Source organism: Maniola hyperantus, chromosome 16 (genome assembly GCF_902806685.2).
Source record: "Maniola hyperantus chromosome 16, iAphHyp1.2, whole genome shotgun sequence".
NCBI classification, from domain to species: domain Eukaryota; kingdom Metazoa; phylum Arthropoda; class Insecta; order Lepidoptera; family Nymphalidae; genus Maniola; species Maniola hyperantus.
Genome location: NC_048551.1, coordinates 7037279 through 7058514, shown reverse-complemented (window position 1 = coordinate 7058514; position 21236 = coordinate 7037279). Strand labels below are relative to the sequence as shown.

Below are 21236 nucleotides of genomic sequence, written 5' to 3'. Positions count from 1 at the left end.
GCATAACCCTGGCAATGGCAACCCTATACCGGATGTGTGCCGTTTAATATAATATCTAACATCGCGATGTCACTTAACACTCTTTGAGGGCGTAATTTGTATGATAAAATAAAAAAAAATTGAGGTATTAAGTATTCCGTGCATAAACCCCTTGACTAAGTAACTACCTACCTACTTTGTTAAACATTTACGCGCGATACTACGCGATTTTCAAAAAGGAGTGATACAAAGAATGTTAACTAAACCATGATTAAATTATTGCTTGGTGGAACTAGGCATAAATCTATTTTAATTTAGTCCGATCCTTAGGCGAAAAGAAGGTGGGAAAAGCTGTACCTACCTACCTACCTACCTATTATACCTAATGTGCTCAACCCTCTGCTGCTGCTCCTCATTTCCGTTATTACAATCACAATGCACAGGTGATTACTGATTATGGTGACTGATGAGTTTGATTAAACATTTTTAAAAATGAGATTATTATTATTAGACATCTATCATCTCAATTATTAGTTATTTGTGTTATTATTATTTTTTTTCAAAGTAATGATATAATGATGGCTGTTTAAAAGCCCTGAACCTAGAGCCGTAAGGTAGTCAAATAAAATAAAAAAATTTATGACGTTGACGTTGACACTTGACAGTGATGTGACAATGACAATCTCACAAGTCACCTGATTTTGCGCTGCGTTACATTACACGACGAATTTTTGAGACATCGTCCTTAAAATGTTTTTTTTTAAATTAAAGGTCCACTGCCACTGGGACGTCTAACCACATTATATTTAACAATATAGTCATGGAATATGTTTAAATATGTTTGTGTAACATATTCACGTTAATTTATTATAATGCGCGTTCGTTGTTTTGATTTTGATTCCGATGACGTTCCGTACCACGTAGATTGAAATTGTGATTTGTAAACGTCAAAAAGTAGGTACGCCGCTGTGTGACAATTTTTGAATTCAATTAAGTGGAATAATTTAATTTTATCAATTCAAGGTTATACCTACCACATTTGTATTTTAATCAGTCAGATTTGCTTGCCCCTCGGCCCTCAACCCAGCTACTTACCTACCTACCAGCGCCTGTGTTCATTGTGCTCATTTAGATTTTAAATAAATTCGGCGATGGCGTCGGCGATGCTGAAACTTTTTAAGTCAGAAGTAAGTGGTTTTTCGATCAATACTCAAAATAGGCTGATTTAGCAGACTTATTTGAAGCTCAAATTCAGAAAACCGCGTGGTTATTAAGCTCTATGTAACAATTCTTTCGTATCATTCAATTACCTATTCATATTACCTACTTACTTCTAATATCAATAAGTACAAAGAGTGTTTTACAATAGAGTTACAACTTGTTTTTCCCTAAACATAGCACTGCTGGGAATGTAAGACAAACATATACATCACTCAGGCAATTTGGTATTTAAACTGGCTACATTATTCATAGCTCACTCCACTATTTTGTGCGCAGTGGAATATTTGAGATGAGGTTTCATCATGACTCTATCAATAATTCACATAAGAATTTTGCGCAACACTTTTAAAAGAGGCTTAAATGGGGACAATATAAGTTATTGTAAGTTGCAAAAACTCATTAACATGATGAAGTTTTATGACGAAATCCTTCTATCATGTTAGTTAGTCAGTCTTGTGGATTCTGTGGTCTAGTGGGGTTATTTGCTAACTCAGTGTTCAACGATGAATGACAGCCACCAAGCTCATTTGTCATTTATTTTTAATCCATTGAAGGTTATGTACAAAAAATTATTCTTATATCACTCAGTGAAGCAGCAATGTAGAACCAACCAATGTCAAATGAGCTAGATAGCTATCATTCAGTGTTAGACCCTAAGTTAACGAATCTAAAAAACTGTAAATCTTACTGTAAATATGAGATTGCTATATTTTTTTTCAGTCTCACTTACTACTCCGTAGACACTACAGCAGCTCAGCCCCAACAACAAAATTATTTATTGATGGACAATTTCTAGAATCAAAAACAAATAACTGGATTGAGCTAACCAATCCTGCCACAAATGAAGTTATTGGAAGGTATAGTACTTATTCTTATTTCTAACATCCTTACTTATAAATGCGAAAGTGTGTCTGTCTGTCTGTTTGTCTGCTAACTTTTCATGGCCCAGCCTTTTAACTGATTTTTACGAAACTTGGTACGGAGATAGCTTGCATGCCAGAAAGGTACATAGGCTACTATTTATCCTGGAAAATCAAAGGCTCATCCATTTAACCGATTTTGATGAAATTTTGACAAAGAGCTAGCTTGCATCCCAGAAACAATAGGTATATAGACTACTTTTTATCCTAGAAAATCGACAAGTTCACCCAGGGTTTCTTAAAAGTGTTTGTGAGTGAAATTTAGTATTTGAAATAAATGTAGATTTATTAACTTTGCTTACTTGGAAAATGAAGTCTTGTTGGATAAGAAAGGTGATTAAATATGTATTGGATTTATAAAAGCCATTCTTTGATAGCCCAAAATATTATACAAATTAAACTTGGGCCCACAGAACGCTAAGTAAGGTATTTAGTAGGTAAGATAAATTGATTGTCTTTAATATGGTACCAGTATGTTACCATACATATTTGTACAAAATTGTACATAAATAATTCAAAAGAAAATATCTGTAGCATCAAAAGTAATTTAAATTAAACTGTATGGTAATGTAAATAAGTCTACTTTTATAATAACACACAATGATGCGTCACAGCTCATCACTGATCTCAGTACCAAGCAAGATTTTTCCAATCAATTTGAGAAAGTGAATAGCAATTACATTAACTCAAAGTACTAAGTAATATCAGCTTATAATATGTATTTGTTATGCATATTCCCACTTGACTGTGGATGGGGCTTAAGGCAAAAGGAGTGTGTATTAAATTATACTTAAGCTTAACTACTTGTGTCTACCATCCAAAGATGGTGGTACCACAATTAGCTAACAAACCAGTGTGGAAATATCTCTTATCAGATAGTCAACTATTTATACAATTTTATTATTTGCCTTCTAATTATCAAATGAGATGTGAATGTTTCTAAGATAATTTTGATATAGTTGCAATAAAACCATCTTTAATAACTATGATTTTATACTCTCCAACTCATGGTATCCTAAGCTTTATACTTAGTTTGAGGGAAAAGTGGATTATTAGTCAATCGATAGAAGGTAACTAATCCATACTAGTATTATAAATGCAAAACTGTCTGTCTTTCTATTACTTTTTCACAGCCCATTTGTGTAACCGATTTTACGAAATTATGTACAGAAATAACTTGCATCCTTGGGACGAATAGACTATTTTTACTCCTGGAAAATTAAAAAGTTCTCAAATTAAAAAAAAACTAAAATCCACACAGACTGTTGCGACCGTCATTTAATATTTATAAGTAACATTACTGTTTAGAATTAGTACCATAATTTTGTTATGTTACCTTTAGTAATAAATGGTTACAAGTATTATTTTTGAATTGAATTATTAATGATCTAGTATTACAATGCAATTCAAATAAAAGTTGCAACTATACCATTGGTAAGGTCAAGTAAACTCAATTATTAGAAATTCAAATGACCTTTTTGTGATTAAAATAACATGTTATGTCATGGTTTTCTTGTGATAGTGAAGTTACACAAACAAAATATGTGATATTATAATAATCTCGATAAAAATACGATTTAGCTTCTCTTATCAATGTTTGTCATATCGTATGATATGTTTTTTAATCCTCACCACACTGAAACAATAACAAAACAAAAATGATAAACAAGTTTTACTTTTTATGAAACATTTTATTTGGGAGTAAATTGCTCTAAATTATTTTCAATGACATTGTGATAACAAATAGATTATCTGGATATGTTTGTGGTGTGCTTCTTCTCAGACCGGGGCGCTTATGAAACCGTAACCTTCATTAACTTAGCTAGTTAAGAAAAATTACCTATATATATCTATCATTTTCGTTGCCTTAATACAATAAAAAATATCTAGATATTAAATTTATCAAAAGAACTTGAAAGTATATATATATTTTTTAAATAAAAATGGCGAGCAAACGAGCAGGCGGGGGGGCATCTCTGATGTTAAGTGATTACTATTTGATTAAAAAGTCTTTCAATAATATTTTTTAATCCCTGATCACTTAGCATATTATTTAAAATTGTATATTTTTTTATGAAGTACATGAATTTTAATGTAAACATCGCTCATAGAATTAATATTCAATTATTTATTATTGCAGAGTACCAGAAACAACACAAGCGGAACTGAATTCAGCCCTAGAAGCAGCGAAGAAGGCATATAAATCATGGAGCCAGAGTACTATTATGACGCGCCAACAGCTTATGTTCAAGTAAAATAACTTAATTTAATTTTGCTCTAGTGTAGTGTCAGTTTTTTCTTGAAAAGTGCTCTCAAAATACACAGTTACAGTTGGCAGTTGGCAATAAGAAAACAACCAGCACAGTCTGTGATTTATCAATCTACTTGGTACTACGAATAAATATGTACGGCATGGATGTCTATGTAGCCAATAAATGGACTTTGGCTTCCTAAGCAGGATAAAAGAACAGCTAGTCGATTATGGAAAAGATCAATCATTGCTACAATCTAATTTATTCTGATTGGTTTAATTTACAGTATTTTAGCTGTGTTAATGCCTTTTAGCCAATAGCGAAAGAGTATCGCCCTGTCAGGAGTGATTACGATCGTAAACACTAGGTGTCATTTTACTGTAATCGAGTCTCAGTACCTATTTGCAGGCCGCAAACGTATACTATCCACTGTTCTTCAGACTTCAAAGATCAGAGCTCTTTTTACCTGAAACCAATTGTATGTAATGTACCATTGATTACTTACACTAAATTATAGTATGCGATAGGTCAAGATGGCAATCAGGGAGGGAACACCCCGTATACCCTCATAGCCGCAGCGCTAACCCGGTGCGGGCGAGTGCCGGTGACGTGAGGGCGTGCGGGGCGTCTGCCCTCCTCATATCCTGATTGCGACCTCGACGAAAATTTTCATTTTAGGTTCGCTCGCCTGTTACGAGAAAATCAAAGCAGATTGGCAGCTAAAATAACAGAAGAACAGGGCAAAACGATAGCTGATGCTGAGGGAGATGTATTAAGAGGCATTCGTAAGTAAAAATAATGTTACTAAATACTAATACTTAGATACTAAATATGATGTTCGCGACCTTATCCACATGGATTTGGGTTTTTGAATATCCTGTAGGAACTCTTTGATTTTCGGGGTAAATAGTAGCATATACGTGTCTCCAGCGTGCTAGCTATCTCTGTAGCAAACGTCAAAATCGGATGAACAGATCGGCCCTGATTAGAACACTTTCGCATTTATAATATTAGTATGGATAGATGGTACCAAATATCTAGTATGCGCTGAATACGAGGCAAGTGGCGTTACAATAGCGGATTTGTCTTTTAAATATTGTGCAGCTTCTCGTAACTCTCCTTCACAGCATTTAAGAGTTTTCCATTGGGTCACGATTTGTACAATTGATTAATTCTGTTGCAATAAGTGCTATATGTGTTACGAAACTTACGTAAAAATGTTGATGATGATGATGATGATGTTGGTTGTGTTGCGATATAAGCATTCCTTACATCGCACTTTAGCTAATACATACCTACTTCTATTATTACCAACAGTTTCTTGATTCAAGATAGTCATCATCATCACTAACTCATCGCCGGCGCATTTCTCAGCATTGGTCTCCTCTCAGAATGTTTAGGCCATAGTCCAAAACTGGCGAAGTGTGGATTGGAAGACTTTACTCTGAGAGCTTCATGGAGAACTCGCTGGCTGGCAGGTTTTCTCACGTTGTTTTTCTTTGCCAAAGCCAGTAATATTTAATTACTTAATAAGCACATAACTCCGAAAAGTTTAGGCCGAAACTAGGACTCCTAAAATCGAAATAGGAGGCCGACGACGTCTTAATGACTATGCTATCACCACTTAATTTGGGATAATATTCCTGTCTATTTTCTTTCAGAATTGGTAGAACATTGCTGCAGTATCACTACGCTACAACTAGGAGACTACATCCAGAACATCGCTAAGGACATGGACACCCACAGCTACAAAGTCCCACTCGGAGTCGTAGCTGGTAAGGCGCAGATTAACTCGTAAATTAATTAGGTATGGCAGAACTATGCTAGCACATCTTTCCCTGCAATTTATGTTTATGACTAGACTAGCTGAATGCTCCAATATCATGCGGATAAAATTTCTAAAAACGTTTTGTTAGCGTCAGTCAGAAGCTATAGAGAAAAACAAGCAAAATCAGAAGTTACTTAGTTCCAGTGATTTAGGCTGTATAATTCAGTCAGTTTATCATTTTATAATGTATATTTTATAGTTTCGGTATATCCTCACGGCCTAGGGCTAGGCAATCCTCAGGAATGCCGCGAGCTCTTAGTAACAAGAATTACTCAAACCCTGTTATCATTTTAGGTGTGGCGGCATTCAACTTTCCAGTAATGATCCCTCTATGGATGTTCCCCCCGGCGCTTGTGACTGGCAACACTTACCTCATCAAACCCTCGGAGCAGGACCCCGGTGCCACGCTGATGATGATGGAGCTGCTCCAGGAGGCTGGTGCTCCGCCTGGTGTTGTCAATGTTAGTTTTTCTATCATCATCATCATCTTCAACCCATCGCCAGCCCATTACCATCGTTCATGTCTACAGACTATAGGTACAATATCCATACTAATATTATACATGAGAAAGTGTGTCTGTCTGTCTGTCTGCTAGCGTGTCACGTAGCCCAACCGTTCGACCGATTTTGACGAAATTTGGTACAGAGATACCTTGCATCCCGGGGAAAGACATAGGCTACTTTTTATCCTCGAAAATCAAAAAGATCCCACGGGAATTTTCAAAAACCTAAATCCACGCGAACAAAGTCGCGGGCATCATCTAGTTATCTAAAAATGCTTTCACATCTAGCAAACGTTTGCATGGCATGGAAACTGCTCCGATAAAAATTGGAAAATGGGTATCTCGTGTACCGATTGCTTTCCGATACGCTTCTTAACCAATCAGTCACGTTCATAATGGCTCATAATGGTTGTATGCTTGCTAAGCATTTACACAGTCGTGTCAGAGGTTGTCAAACGCTAGTCTAACATTTTTTCATGTCTTGAAGGTCGTCCACGGAACACACGACACGGTGAACTTCATCTGCGACAACCCTGACATCAAAGCGGTGTCCTTCGTCGGCGGAGACGCGGCTGGGAAACACATCTACACCAGGGCTTCCGCTGCAGGTAACATGAATAAACATTGTAACAAAATACCACTTTATTAAAACGTTAACTTAAACGGTATCATGGTATTGATTCTGAGCACACCTAAAAGAGATGAACAAAAATTGTATGGAGGCGTGCCCCAGAACGTACAGAGATGATATATTTGCCATTTAACAGTAGATATTATATTATGTCCATATATATTTTGTCCATCTCGTTTTAGAGTATTCGCATCCTCTTCTTACTAACGAAATATAGTAGACACAGTTTGACAGGTTTAAATTTAATTTAGAGCTGTCAAACCTCGTGACTTTAGCTGCCAGTCGCGACCCTATGGTTTAAATTTGAAGCGTACAGTAACATTTATAGTCTTTAAATGTAATATTCATGTTCCATCCTTTTTTAGCAATATTATAAAGAAAAAGATGAAGATACTCTAAATTTAGTTTAGACAATGACAAGAGAATCGGCGCCATTATGTCACTTGCAACGCTGCAATGCTCGTAGCTTTAGTTTACGTAATTACTAATTAATTATAATATTTGCCAATCAAACAGTGTACAATGGTACCCAATTTGAACAAATAATTTTAGTTTGAGTTTGAATGTATGAAAAGATCAATCCGAATATTATAATTTTTATTTAGGCAAGCGAGTACAAAGTAACATGGGCGCTAAAAACCACGGCGTGATAATGCCAGATGCGAACAAAGAACACACTCTGAACCAGCTAGCAGGCGCGGCCTTCGGAGCGGCCGGACAGAGGTGCATGGCGCTCAGTACTGCTGTATTTGTGGGTGAGTATTCTACCTGAGTGGGATATGAAAGCAACAACGTTGGCAAAAATCCCTATACAGATATGCAACTAGCGTGGCCCCCTCATTCCCTCTCGCTAAAGCAGAGGTACTTGCTTGTGAAATGTTATTCCAGAAGGAATAACATTTCACAAGCAAGTAAGTAGTAAGTAGCCGAAGTGAACGTAAAATAGAAATTTTACGTTCACTTCGGCTATTGTAGCCTAGTACCTATTCTGCAACCAACCATTGCACAATAACTTCAAAAACAAAAAACAAATCAATTACCTATTTCTTTAAAATACTCGAGTCAACATAACCTCACTTCACGTCGTTTGTCAAAATCTCACGTTCAAATACATCTTGACAAACAAAAAAAAGTGGCCACGGTGATAAGGACAAAAATAATCTTTTTGTCACGTTCTAATAAGAACTTAAATGCATTTAGCTATCTTGCTTTAACAATAAGAGTCACATAGGGGTACAGGTATTTATTCTGAGCTAGCGTGTAATAATGCCAGTTGCGAACAAATGACACACTCTGAACAAGCTAACAGGCGCAGCCTTCGCAGCGGCCGGTCAGAGGTGCATGGCGCTCAGTACTGCTGTATAATTATGTGAATGAGTATTCTACATAGTGCAGGGGACTTGAATGCGAAAGGACATAGGCGAAAACCCCAGGGGGTGATAATGACAGATAGGAAAAAACCTGCCAAACAGTAAAAAAATGTCTCACTCACACTAAACAGAATACTGTGTAAGATAAATCGAATGATTAACTCCGCTCTTTTCGATTCGTTTCTTATACACGACAAGCTTATTTTTCGCAATGGTGATCACGATCCTTAGTTATGACTCATGAAGGGTCAATCATGAGTTTGGAGTGACAAATCTGTCTTTGACAGTTCAGAGTGCTGCTATTCTTTTCCGCCAGAAACGTTGTGGATGTGTGTGGATGGCATTACTTTTAGCATTAATTTCAAATTGTAAGACAAAATATTCTTAGTTACAAGAAAATTGGTGATCTACACAATAGGCTAACTAGAAACAGAGACAAACTTGCAGCTCCTGCCTTCCGCCTCAGGAAAGTCCAGAAGTCATTTGTGGGTATGGGTATTACCTTTTATAATAAAATCCCGCAAACTATTTTGGACTTACCTTTGCACAAGTTTAAAAAATCTATTAAAAATATGCTCCTGAAAAAAGCATATTACACAATTGAAGATTATCTAAATAATAAAAGAGCGAGGATTTGACCTGCAGCTCGTTCCAGCAACGCACAAGACTGCAAATACTATTTTATACATGGCATAATCTTGTACCTATATCAAATATTTGAAAAGAGCAACCGCCGAGTTTCTTGCTGGTTCTTCTCGGCAGGAAAGGCATTCCGAACCAGTGGTAGATGCATCCGACTATTCGTAAGCACTTGTAAAAGTTTATACGAATAAAAAAGATTTTCATTTTCATTTCCATTTTCATTAGTAACCAGTTATTGTAGTTCTAGGTATACAACCGAATTAACACCAAAATCGTCTCAACATTTTTTTCAGGAGAGGCTAAAGACTGGATCCCAGACTTAGTACAGCGTGCTCAAGCTCTCAAAGTCAATGCGGGTCATGTACCCGGAACCGATGTTGGTCCAGTCATCTCTGTTAGAGCCAAGGAGAGGATTCTTAGGCTAGTCGAATCTGGTAAGAATCTTTAAAAATAATACGCGTCCCGAAAATTGATCAGGGTAGTCGATATATATTTTAAACATATCAATATCGATTTCGATATATCAGACAAATAATATGTGTTTCTGCAAAATAAAGGAATTGAATTGAATTTACCTAATATTAACGTTTATTTAACAGGTATCAAAGACGGTGCCAAAATTGTTCTCGATGGCCGAAATGTTAAGGTCCAAGGTTTCGAAAACGGTAACTTCGTCGGCCCCACAATACTCACCGATGTCAAACCAAACATGGCATGCTACAAAGAAGAAATTTTCGGCCCGGTGCTAGTTTGCTTATTTGTAGACACCTTGGACGATGCCATACAACTAATCAACTCGAATCCTTACGGCAACGGTACTGCTGTGTTCACAACCAATGGAGCAACTGCTAGGAAATTCGCATCAGAAATTGACGTAGGCCAGGTTGGGATTAATGTTCCTATCCCTGTCCCACTATCTATGTTCTCTTTCACGGGTACCCGAGGCAGCTTTTTGGGTACAAACCATTTCTGCGGGAAACAGGGAATCGATTTCTATACCGAATTGAAGACTGTCGTATCTTTTTGGAGGCAAAGCGATGTATCTCACACTAAAGCTGCTGTTTCTATGCCCACTCAACATTAAATAATTTGATATAGCAAACAATGTATATAATACGTGTTTATTTATTATTTCCAGTGCCATAACATATAAGTGAAAGTGTAATAGAGCATTTATATTTTTGTAATGATTTTTAAGAGGAGTCCCTCTCGAGCGTGAACAAACACAGTTAGATTAGATTTCTTATTCAAAGAAATTAGAAAACAAACATTTTGAGTCAATGTAAGAAAACTGCATAATATTTTGTAGGGAAATTGAGAAACCATAGACACAAATATTTTTAAAAGCATGTGTACATCATTGACTTTGTTTGGTTAGTATATTCTATTCAAATAATAATCAGACTGCGTTTGTATGGCATATGAAAGATCTATATTCTATACGTGTAAGTAACTTTGAAAACTTTTCATCTAATATTACCGTATATAAAAAAAAACTATGTAGTTGCGATTTAAATATCGAAACATATCCACTATGATACAGTTTTAATGAACAGGGGTGCCATATAATATTTTCTTACGTTTTTTCTTTATTATGTATTTTCTAAAAGTTATTTATTAAATTATGCTGTTATAAAGTATTTAAATGTTTATTGATATGTTAAAAATGTGTAACATTTTGCAGCCTATATAACCTAATATTTTAATCTATATCACGATGCACACCCTTTTATGGCGCTTTGTCCCTAGACTCTATTTCTGATGACTGAAGATTGATTGATTGACTCATTGGTAGGCGGAAGTAGCGGCCAATAGGGCCTACGCATAGTATAGTCAATCCGTAACAACACAACACAAAACCCTATTAAACGGTGCGCATCGCGTTAAGATACTATATTTCGTACAAAATGACTTTCACGCGCCATTTTAATTCTATGGGTCAACTGTCAAGTCAAAAGTATGGTTCACCTTTAAATTAGGGACTAAAATCGTACTTTTGACATGACACACACAAAGTTAAAATGGCGCGTGAAAAGTCATTTTTAGGATTCCGTACCTCAAAAGGAAAAACGGAACCCTTATAGGATCACTTTGTTGCCTGTCTGTCTGTCTGTCTGTCTGTCCGTCTGTCTGTCAAGAAACCTACAGGGTACTTCCCGTTGACCTAGAATCATGAAATTTGGCAGGTAGGTAGATCTTATAGCTGACATTTGGGAAAAAATCTGAAAACCGTGAAATTAGGGTTAGATCACACAAAAAAAATTAATTTGTGGTCATGAACTAATAATTAGTATTTTCAACTTTCGAAGTAAGTGACTATATCAAGTGGGGTATCATATGAAAGGTCTTCACCTGTACATTCTAAAACAGATTTATTTATTTTTATGCATCATAGTTTTTGAATTATCGTGCAAAATGTCGAAAAATACGACTGTAGTACGGAACCCTCATTGCGCGAGCCTGACTCGCACTTGGCTGGTTTTTTTTGCGCATTATACCTACTCGTGTTACATTGATTTTTAGATACCTACTATAATAATACGTTTTTTAATATCAATATTAAATGTCTTCCCAAAATTGTGATTTTAAAAAGCTTCTATATTTTATTACTTACTATTTTGTTGTTTTACAATAAATATCTTTATTAGATTTTGTGTTTTGTTTAAGAGCGCAAAACCAGCTTCTATTAATTTAATATTCATATACCTAACCAAAATAAAAACAAATGAAAAAATTATTATACCTATCTATAGATTAAATATTATTATTAACAAAATGTACTTAAATACAATGTAATTGTTATGATTTATGAATATAATTCTCTATCTCACTGATTGAAGAATATACATCGAAAGATAATAATCGGTATCTAGGTCATATTTCATTTAATTTACCAATAGGTGTTGTATGCGACTTGCAAGGCGCAGGATGAGGGGTGCAGTGCGCCGTGGTGGTGAGCTTCTAAAATCGCAGGATCCTGCTAAACCTAGCCTAGTCACCCTGGATGAATCACAGAACATTATTACTCCTACCGGAGGGATGAATCCATTAATGATTAAGAATCACTTATGATATATGAATCGATTATTAATAATCGATAGGTAATCGATTCGCACTGTCATCTCTGCCAAAGACTATATTATATGATATATATCACCATAATCTCTTCTCTATGTTTCACTAATGAATGACAAAAAACGTATGACAAATTATCAGTTCACCAAAAACTTTTGAAAAACTAATCAAATCACAAACGTCGTATACCGGCCGCAAACATAATATCATTTTACAAAAGATCATTTGACAAATATTCTATTCACAAATGTTTTACTTTGCAAATTTGCTGAATGTTAAAATATCATTTAAAAATTTATTATTTCACCAAATAATTTGTTTTTCAAATTCGCGATTTTACAAAATAATAGATGATAAATTTATTATTTGATAAAATAACTAATTAACAAAAAACACACAAAAAGTCTGTTTTGCATACATATGCAAACCCCTATGCAACGCAGCAATAATATCATGGGGCTCCTTTTTTCTGGGTGCGAAAAAAAGAAATAACCCACGAAGGGGATGGCGGGGTCTCAGATCCCGCCATCCTCTTCTAACCTAACCGTTCCGAGTCGGAGTGCCCCAAGTCCCGAGCTCGCTTCGCTCGCTCTTGATGGTGGGAGCGGGGGGGATGAGAGAGACCCCCCACCATAGTGGTGGTCTCTTCTCGTCGACCGGGGCCCGTCGACGGAGTAAAAAAAGAAATAACCCACGAAGGGGATGGCGGGGTCTTACAGACCCCGCCATCCCCTTCTAACCTAACCGTTCCAAGTCGGAGTGCCTCAAGTCCCGAGCTCGCTTCGCTCGCTCTTAATGGTGGGAGCGGGAGGGAGGTAAGAGACCCCCCACCATAGTGGTGGTCTCTTCTCGTCGACCGGGGCTCGTCGACGGAGCCCCGCGAAGAGACCCCCCGTGGAAAGAGACCCCCCAATATAGTAAACGGTCTCTTCCGTCGGCCCGGTCGACATATAAAAGATTTGGTGAATTCTTAAAGTATTTATCAAACAGTTCATTTTATCAAACAATTCATTTTATCAAAAAAAAAGTGCGATATGTTGTTTTACTAATTAACACGATTAAAGAAATCAATTGTTTGTCAAATGATATTTTATGAAATAACAATTTGTCTGGTAATTTGTTTTATCAAGTGAATTATTTGTAGAAGGAAACATAAGTTTTATAACGATCATAAAACGATTCATAATTTTGCCAAAATTTGTTTGGGAAATGAAACTTTGTCATTTGTTTTTTGTCAATTGATCGGTCACCCTTCTCTATCTCTGTGACTTCACTCGAAAATATTTAGCAGTGTTTACACTTTACAAACAAAACAAAAGAAAAACTCAATATTCAAAACAAAATTCGGGCCATGTCCATTGCTCATAGTTTTTAACAATTGTGATTTAACATTGTATTTAAAGAAAACAAATGACAATGTTGTGTAAACTTTTATAATTGTTTTGGAGCTCCAAATGTTCGAATGAACTGCATGACATCATAATTTATAAACAAAAGCAATCTGAGTTTCCTGTGCAACCTTGTACTTGGCTGGCCATAAGGATGGAGCAAGCACGTTTGTTGGGGTACTGCACTACAAAGTTTATAATTTGCGTGTTATTTTTTTCCTTTTGTTCATGTTTAACACCACAGTGCAGGAATGAAAAAGGTGAAGCCGTTGACTGGTAAGTATTTTACCTACCTGCTTTTAATTTTTTTTAATAACTTTTTAAATAATTAATAAATAAGTACCTAACTATAAACTATTTATAGTTAGGTAGGTAGATATTTTTTTAACTCTCAAATAATAATAACCCAGATCACAGCAATTGGTTTTAAGTTTTTAACCGATTTCAAAACAAGTGTAAATTAATTTTTTTAATATTAATTAGATAACTGAGATCCCTAGTCCCTACAGCGGGTGAGATAACAACTGATTATCCTCAAACGGTTGACAGATTCTCAAATATAGCTAAGAACCATCTCGGTTATAGGCTTTCGAATACAGGAAACCACGTTGAAATGGGTTAATCTATTTTGAGAGCTACGATGCCACAGAGGTTCTCTGCAATTACACGCTAAACTTATAACACCTTTTTATTTAAATATCAATTAGTCTTCAACTGCAATCTCACTTTGTGCTTATGATGTAGTCTAAGATGGAAGTAAGCTAACCTGGAATAGGTATGGTATAGTTTGTGACAGGTCGAGATGGCAATCGGGGTATGAGGCGGGGAGGGGGACACCCGCACGCCCGCGCTCGCCTGCACTGGGTTACCGCGGGAGCTGTGGAGGGCATCCCTACCCCGATTGCCATCTCAACCTGTTGCATACTATAGTTTTAGGTATGGCTTTGCCAGTAGGGTGGTAGCAGGCTCTAACAGCTGACTTAGAAGGCCAGACAGTGCTCACCAACGCACCAGGGCCATCCAAAAGTATCAAAACTACCTAATTGTCTAGAAACTATATATCATCTTAGTGTATTGTAATGTATTGGGTCATTAATGATTCATCGTTCATTATTGAACAAAGGTTTGAACCTATGTGGTTTTCCTTATTACACTTAATCTTTCTTTTATTTATTTGCTCTTTTATATTAATAAACTCTGCAATCTGCATGATGATACTTTAATACTAATTACATGTAGCATAAGCAATGAAAGTTCACACAATTTCAATTATAATTTGTAAAAACTAGGCTTAGCTGTACATATTATATCACAATAAGTTCATATGCTACAGAATATGCTGCATAAGAATTGACAAATTACCACAAATAAACATACATATTCTGGTATTTAAGTACCCAAAGTATTTTTGTTATACAGTAGATGATGTCCGCAACTTCGTTCGTATGGATTTAGACAATCAAAAATCTTGTGGGAACTCATTGATTTTCTGGGATAAAAAGTAGCCTATATCACTCTCCAAGTCTCAAACTATACAATTTGTTGCTCCATTGAGACGTGATTGAAGGACAAACCAATAAACAAACACACTTATAATAAATCGGTTAAACGGATGCACTGCTAAAAGCTATGAGACAAACAGACATATTTTCGCATCTATAACATTAGTAGGTATGGATATAGTTTGGGTCTTAAATTTTATTAAAAAGTTATGTAGGTATTATGATTGATGTAGCTTATTTCTTTAGTTAGTAAATATAACTAATCCTAGAAATATGAAATTTTGTAGAACAAATATTATGTATTCTTTGAACTTATTAAAATATTTTAGGTTCTATGTGTACAAGTTGCCCAGAGAAAGGAATCATTTAAACCCCCTTGTGAGAAGAGGAGTGGCATACATGCACCTCACTCCATCCAAGTTGAGAGGGGGTTGGATAATGTCAGATCTGGCGATAAGTGATCCTCGTTCTATGGTCGGGAGAACATTGGCACCATTGTATCAGGTAAAAGTAATTAAAGAACTTTATTACTTAATAACTATAATTTTATTTAATCGTACTAAGAATTAAAATAATGTACATCTTGAGGGTACTTAGTATAAAATAAAACCCTCTATCAGATACTTTAAAATCTTAATCTGTGCACGGCTCTCACGCGTGTGGATCCACCTTTAAAGTTCAAATATTACATTTAGATAAAATAAACAATGGAACCATTTTAAAACATTCTTAGGTAGTATTGAATAAATAAATATTATTATCAACTAGCTGATGCCCGCGACTTCGTACGCGTGGATTTAGATTTTTAAAAATCCCGTGGGAATTCTTTGATTTCCCTGGATATAAAGTAGCCTATGCCATTCTTCAGATCTTTAACTATACCCATGCAAAAAATCATGTCGATTCAAAAATAAAAAATCCACACTTCACTTTAGAAATTTAAAGGTATGCAATATAGGTACATACTTAAGAAGTTATTTTATTTTCAGGATAAAAATACAATATCTCTAGTGTACAATGACCAGCCTCCAGCAGCCGAACATCAACCAGATTTATTGCAGTCTGTTGCTGAAATGTACTCAAAAAGTAAAAAAGGTATCTATGCCTACTTTTACAGCATAGCCTAGTGATTAAGACGTTCTCCTTCTATTCTGGTGGTTAGGGGTTTGATCCCGGGCATACAGCTCCTTTTCGAAGTTATGTGCATTTGGAGCAATTAAATATCACTTGCTCTAAGGTGAAGGAAAACATCGTGAGGAAACCTGTACACCTGAGACTTATCCATAATGTTCTTAAGGATGTGTGAAGTCTGCCAATTCACACTTGCCCAGCGTGGCAGACTAATTACATAAAACTTGGTCACCCCTTCGCTGCTTCAGTGAGTTGATGGATTTCCTAAAATTTTTCTTGAAATATGCATCATTGCTTGTATATACAATTTATAAAGTATGTTGAAGTCCCAAGGTCTAGCACCTTGTTGCACAATCGGAATCGGCGACCTCCATCGGAAAGCGCAACGTTGGCAGACCCCCACTAGGTGGACAGACAACATCAAACGAGTCGCAAGGTACCGCTGGATTCAGGCGGCGCAAAACTGTGGCGTGTAGAAGTTTCTGCAAAAGACCTATGTCCAGGAGTGGACGTCTATGTTGTCGATGACATGACGAAGAATTTTAATAGTATGATTTCCCAATTTGATTTCAGGTCAAATGAAACAGGCAAGCATGAGAAGATTCAAGAAGTTCAAGCTTGGCGATAAGTACTACGACGACTACGATCTGGCAGAAATGTGTAAGATGCACTCCAAGTTTATGAAGACGAGGGTCGAGAGTGGGCACACGAAGGGCGTTATACTGGGGGACAAGTTTACCTCCTTGTGGCTAGTGCATTCTGTGCCGAGGTTTCCCCCAATACCGGACAGTAAGTATTGTGGTGGTCGCCACATGTTGACAATAGATGTCGCCTTCTCAGTTCTCACACTCATACGAAAGAATCATAGGTACATAAATCACGCTAGGTTTGTATTGCGGAAAGCAACTTACAACGATCTCACTAGATGGCACCACAGATATCTTCAATCTGTAATTGTTGTAGTTGTGGTGTCTTCTTACAGGCTCTATCAAGCTCAAGTCTTTACGGGCCTTGATTTCTTTCATCCCTTTTACTTACAATGAGCTGAAACAATCTGATATGAATAAAGAAAATGATGCCTGGATCACGCTAAGATTTAACCCCAGAAGCCTATAGATACAATGCTCGGACCAGCTGGGCCCCGGGCGTAACACCCGCTCAGAGGAAGATCCTACTGTTACAGTCAAGCTGGTAGTATCTTATCTATGGTCGAGCCTTCAATGCACATCGCGCCTGTAAAGAATCGCTTAGATTTTAATAAACCCGGGTTCGATTCCTGGCAGGGGTTTGGAATTTTATAATTTCTAAATTTTTGGCCTGGTCTGGTGAGAGGCTTCGGCCGTGACTAGTTACCACCCTACCGCCAAAGCCGTGCTGCCAAGCGATTAACGTTCCGGTATGATGCCGTGTAGAAACCAAAGGGGCATGGGTTTAATAAAAATACTGCCAAACCCCTTCCAGGTTAGCCCGCTTTCATCTTATACTGCATCATCACTTACCACCGGATCAGATTGCAGTCAATGGCTAACTTGTATCTGAAAAAATAAAAAAAATAAAAAATGTACCTATAGCAAGCTACTGGACCAGAAGTTCGAACTTGGCGATAAGTGAACGCAGTTATATAGCTGTGATGCTGATTTGAAAAAACCATAGCTAACGCAAACTTAAGAACGTGGCAGTTACGAAGTTCTGTATCAGTAATTTTGTCAATACTTTCCAGTACACGGTTTGAACGTGAGTTCATACAACTACCCAACAACTGGCACTAAGTACGGGCAAACATTCCTCTGCGTGTCCGTACAAACGTCCACGTTGAACCAGATCGCTACACAGCTGAAGTATAACGAGCCTAGGATCGTATACCATCATATACCGCAGGAGTTCGACGGTGAACTGCCCAATTTGGTGGACGTAGTGAAGAATAAAACGATAGATGCAGCGCCTTGGTAAGTATCACTGCTCTTCTTTATTATTACCACTTTATTTGTACCGCAGTTGTTTTGAAGGAGGATACAAAAGCCGGCCTTATCGCTAATTAGCGATCTCTACTAGGCAACCTTAAGAATAGGAGAATATGAGCAAAAAAGATTGCAGGTGGTGTGTAATATAATTAATTATAATATACATACAGTCAAATAACTGCTACATACTAATACATAAACCACTAATAAATATATTAAATAATATGTATAATACCAATATATTTATAAAATAAACATGAGTATATGAATATATACTCTATAATTTAGATTTTAAGGTATATATTTGATTAATATTTCAGGTACCACATAGAAAGTTTCGAATCATTGGTCGGTCGCAAGTTCCTCTCGTTTGCCAAAAGCGCTATGTTTAACGACGATTTGTACAGCGGACTGGTGGCGGAAGTCCTACAATCAGATTTGCTCGTCGAATCCTGGACCAACGGACCAGGGACCTTAGACTCGGAATGTTCCAGAAACTTTCAGTGAGTGGAAGTTAATTACTATAATACGGGTTATGTAGTTTTAGTTGGCAAATCTTGAACTGAACTTCTTAGGGTTATTAAACCTTCGGCTGCGACCAAAGGTTGTGGCAATAGCCGATTAATCGGCTTCGGCCAGAAATGGACCTTCGGTCGGACACTGATAAGTCAATCATTCAAATATGAAATCGATTTTCAGAGTGCGCAACATAGAAAGGCTAAAATTTCCAATAGCCAAGATGTCGTTTACATCCCACCACGACCATTCGAAGTGGACCGTGGCCGTCGCGCACAAGATGCACAACAGCCAAGACACGAAGGTCGCTGACTACTGGGTGTGCGTTGGAGACATCAATAGAGCAGTGAGTTTTACCACAAACACCATAGATATTATCGTAGCAATGTCCCGAAATTAATACAGTTTTTTATTTTCATACTTGCAACGCCCGATTTTTGCCTAGGATTGTTAGTTTTAAAGATACAGAAATTATGTTGTCATGATGTGACGAAAGGCGACCATACTATATATACCGGCGATTTAACAATTGACTAAGACAGTGCAATAACTTCATTTTCCCCAGCAAGAAACAGGGTGCGAGTTACGGGCGGGAGGAATTTACTCTTGTTTGTGTATCGAACAGCCAACTAGCATTGGAATTATTCACGTCCTTGCGAGTTCCTTATCGTTTTCTCGGCACAATATTTAATATATATTTTATGTTTATTCTAGTTACCACAGGAATCCCGCGGTGGAGGCACGGTGTGTACGTCTGGCCCGATACTGTGGGGTAACTTCGCGCATCTCATAGAATCCGTTCAGTCGTGTAACTGATTCAGTGCTTAGAGACAATTTTGGACGAACAACACTGTGATTTTTAGTATTACTAACTACTACTTTAAAAATGTTCTATATTTTCTAGGGTTCCGTACACGAAGGGACGCCAATGGGACCCTATTATTAAGCCTCCACTGTCCCTCCGCCCGTCCATCCGTCGGTTGTCTGTCAGCGGGCAATATCTCATAACCCGTAATAGGTAGAGTTGAAATTTACACAAAATGTGGTATCATATATGGCCGCTGCTGTAACAACAAATAATAAATTTTTCAAATGGTCACCATGAAAATTAAAAAAATTAATAATTATTTTCTTTTGCGATGATACGGAACCTTTCGTGTCCGGCTCGCACTTGATCGATTTTTTCTTACATACTGTTTAATGAATGGAAAAATTATCAATTGAGTGTAAATATTTAAGTAATTATTAAGTAAGTGCATAATGTATAGTGTAAATAGACATAAATAGTATGATGTAAATAAAATTACTGTCGGATATTTATCTACGTTGCCTTACCTTGATAGGCTTGTGAATATTTAATTAAATAAGTAAATCATTGCAATTAATTTTGTCGATATTAAAGTCATCATCATCATCATCATTAATTTGCTCAAGAATATAATGAAATAAGTATAGTTACGGTCTGATTTAATACGGCCTTATAAATTCTAAATTCATTCAAAATAAATTATTCTTATTCTCATTTTTACCCGACTGCGGGGAAGCCCAAAGGAGGGTTATTAATATTATGCTAATATGTAAGTATTTCTTGTGTATTTGTATGTACAATTAAAAAGATTGAGTTAAATAAATTTTATTAGATACAATTTAGCTATTTATTTTTATTTGTACACTTATCTTTTCTTACAATTTAACTCTGTACGAGTACCTACGCTTTATATACTTATACATAAACCATTTTCCGCTAAGTAAATTTTTTACTACTACTAGTAAGTAATATAATTTCATTTTTAAACTGTCCCCTCTGTGGCTCTTCCATTCTACGTGACATTGGCGAAGTGCATTGTGCTCGGTGTGGCACTACTGAAAGCCATAAAGCAAATTAAGAAGAAGAAGAATATAATTTCATAACATTTCTTATCGAACATAAGTTTTTCTATATTATGAGTATTGCATGTAAGTCGTTTCCTGATTTCTTTGCTATTCGATGCCAACGTTAAAGTGCCTTTATTCATGATAAGTGTAAAAAGAAATATTTTATTCTTAGTCTGCTTAAATTTCCTTCTGTTTGTACTTGGAAACGCAAGGATGGGGCTATATCAACTTACATTGTAGAGACAATGACAATTCCCCTGTTGAGTGGTAACTAGATATAAATATTTGTGCCTCACATGATACAGAACTGTATCATGTGAGGCATATAAAGGCGTACTAAACTTTTATTCCGGCGATTTTTCTGCTTGAGGCATTTTGGCTTTAATGCTCAAGTGGAATAAGCGCCATGATAACCAACCCTGGTCAAGTGATGTGACACAAT

At 36.5% G+C, this 21236-nt stretch overlaps 2 protein-coding genes across 2 annotated transcripts; both read left to right on the top strand.

The window, feature by feature from the left end:
* Nucleotides 1–950: 950 nt before the first annotated feature.
* LOC117989816 (probable methylmalonate-semialdehyde/malonate-semialdehyde dehydrogenase [acylating], mitochondrial) lies at nt 951–11995 on the top strand. The gene is made up of 10 exons (XM_034977228.2): nt 951–1166; nt 1921–2057; nt 4261–4371; nt 5051–5157; nt 6034–6147; nt 6495–6661; nt 7191–7311; nt 7940–8089; nt 9640–9780; nt 9946–11995. The coding sequence occupies exons 1-10, from the start codon at nt 1131–1133 to the stop codon at nt 10428–10430; spliced, it is 1569 nt and encodes a 522-aa protein (XP_034833119.1). The 5' UTR covers nt 951–1130; the 3' UTR covers nt 10431–11995.
* Nucleotides 11996–13726: 1731 nt separating this feature from the next.
* On the top strand, nt 13727–20685 carry DNaseII (deoxyribonuclease II). The gene is made up of 8 exons (XM_034976738.2): nt 13727–14085; nt 15641–15815; nt 16301–16406; nt 17016–17231; nt 18163–18388; nt 18724–18906; nt 19103–19265; nt 19634–20685. Exons 1-8 carry the CDS (start codon nt 13964–13966, stop codon nt 19733–19735), a joined length of 1293 nt encoding a protein of 430 aa, XP_034832629.1. The 5' UTR covers nt 13727–13963; the 3' UTR covers nt 19736–20685.
* The last annotated feature ends 551 nt before the right edge of the window (nt 20686–21236 follow it).

Excerpts from the sequence above, each read along its gene's own strand:
- DNaseII (XM_034976738.2), top strand. The coding sequence starts at position 13,964 with ATGGAGCAAGCACGTTTGTTGGGGTACTGCACTACAAAGTTTATAATT. Across the intron at positions 14,086-15,640 it reads AAAGGTGAAGCCGTTGACTG|GTTCTATGTGTACAAGTTGC; the intron begins GTAAGTATTTTA and ends AAAATATTTTAG. Across the intron at positions 19,266-19,633 it reads TTGGAGACATCAATAGAGCA|TTACCACAGGAATCCCGCGG; the intron begins GTGAGTTTTACC and ends TGTTTATTCTAG.
- LOC117989816 (XM_034977228.2), top strand. The coding sequence starts at position 1,131 with ATGGCGTCGGCGATGCTGAAACTTTTTAAGTCAGAA. Across the intron at positions 5,158-6,033 it reads AGATGTATTAAGAGGCATTC|AATTGGTAGAACATTGCTGC; the intron begins GTAAGTAAAAAT and ends ATTTTCTTTCAG. Across the intron at positions 6,148-6,494 it reads CCCACTCGGAGTCGTAGCTG|GTGTGGCGGCATTCAACTTT; the intron begins GTAAGGCGCAGA and ends TTATCATTTTAG.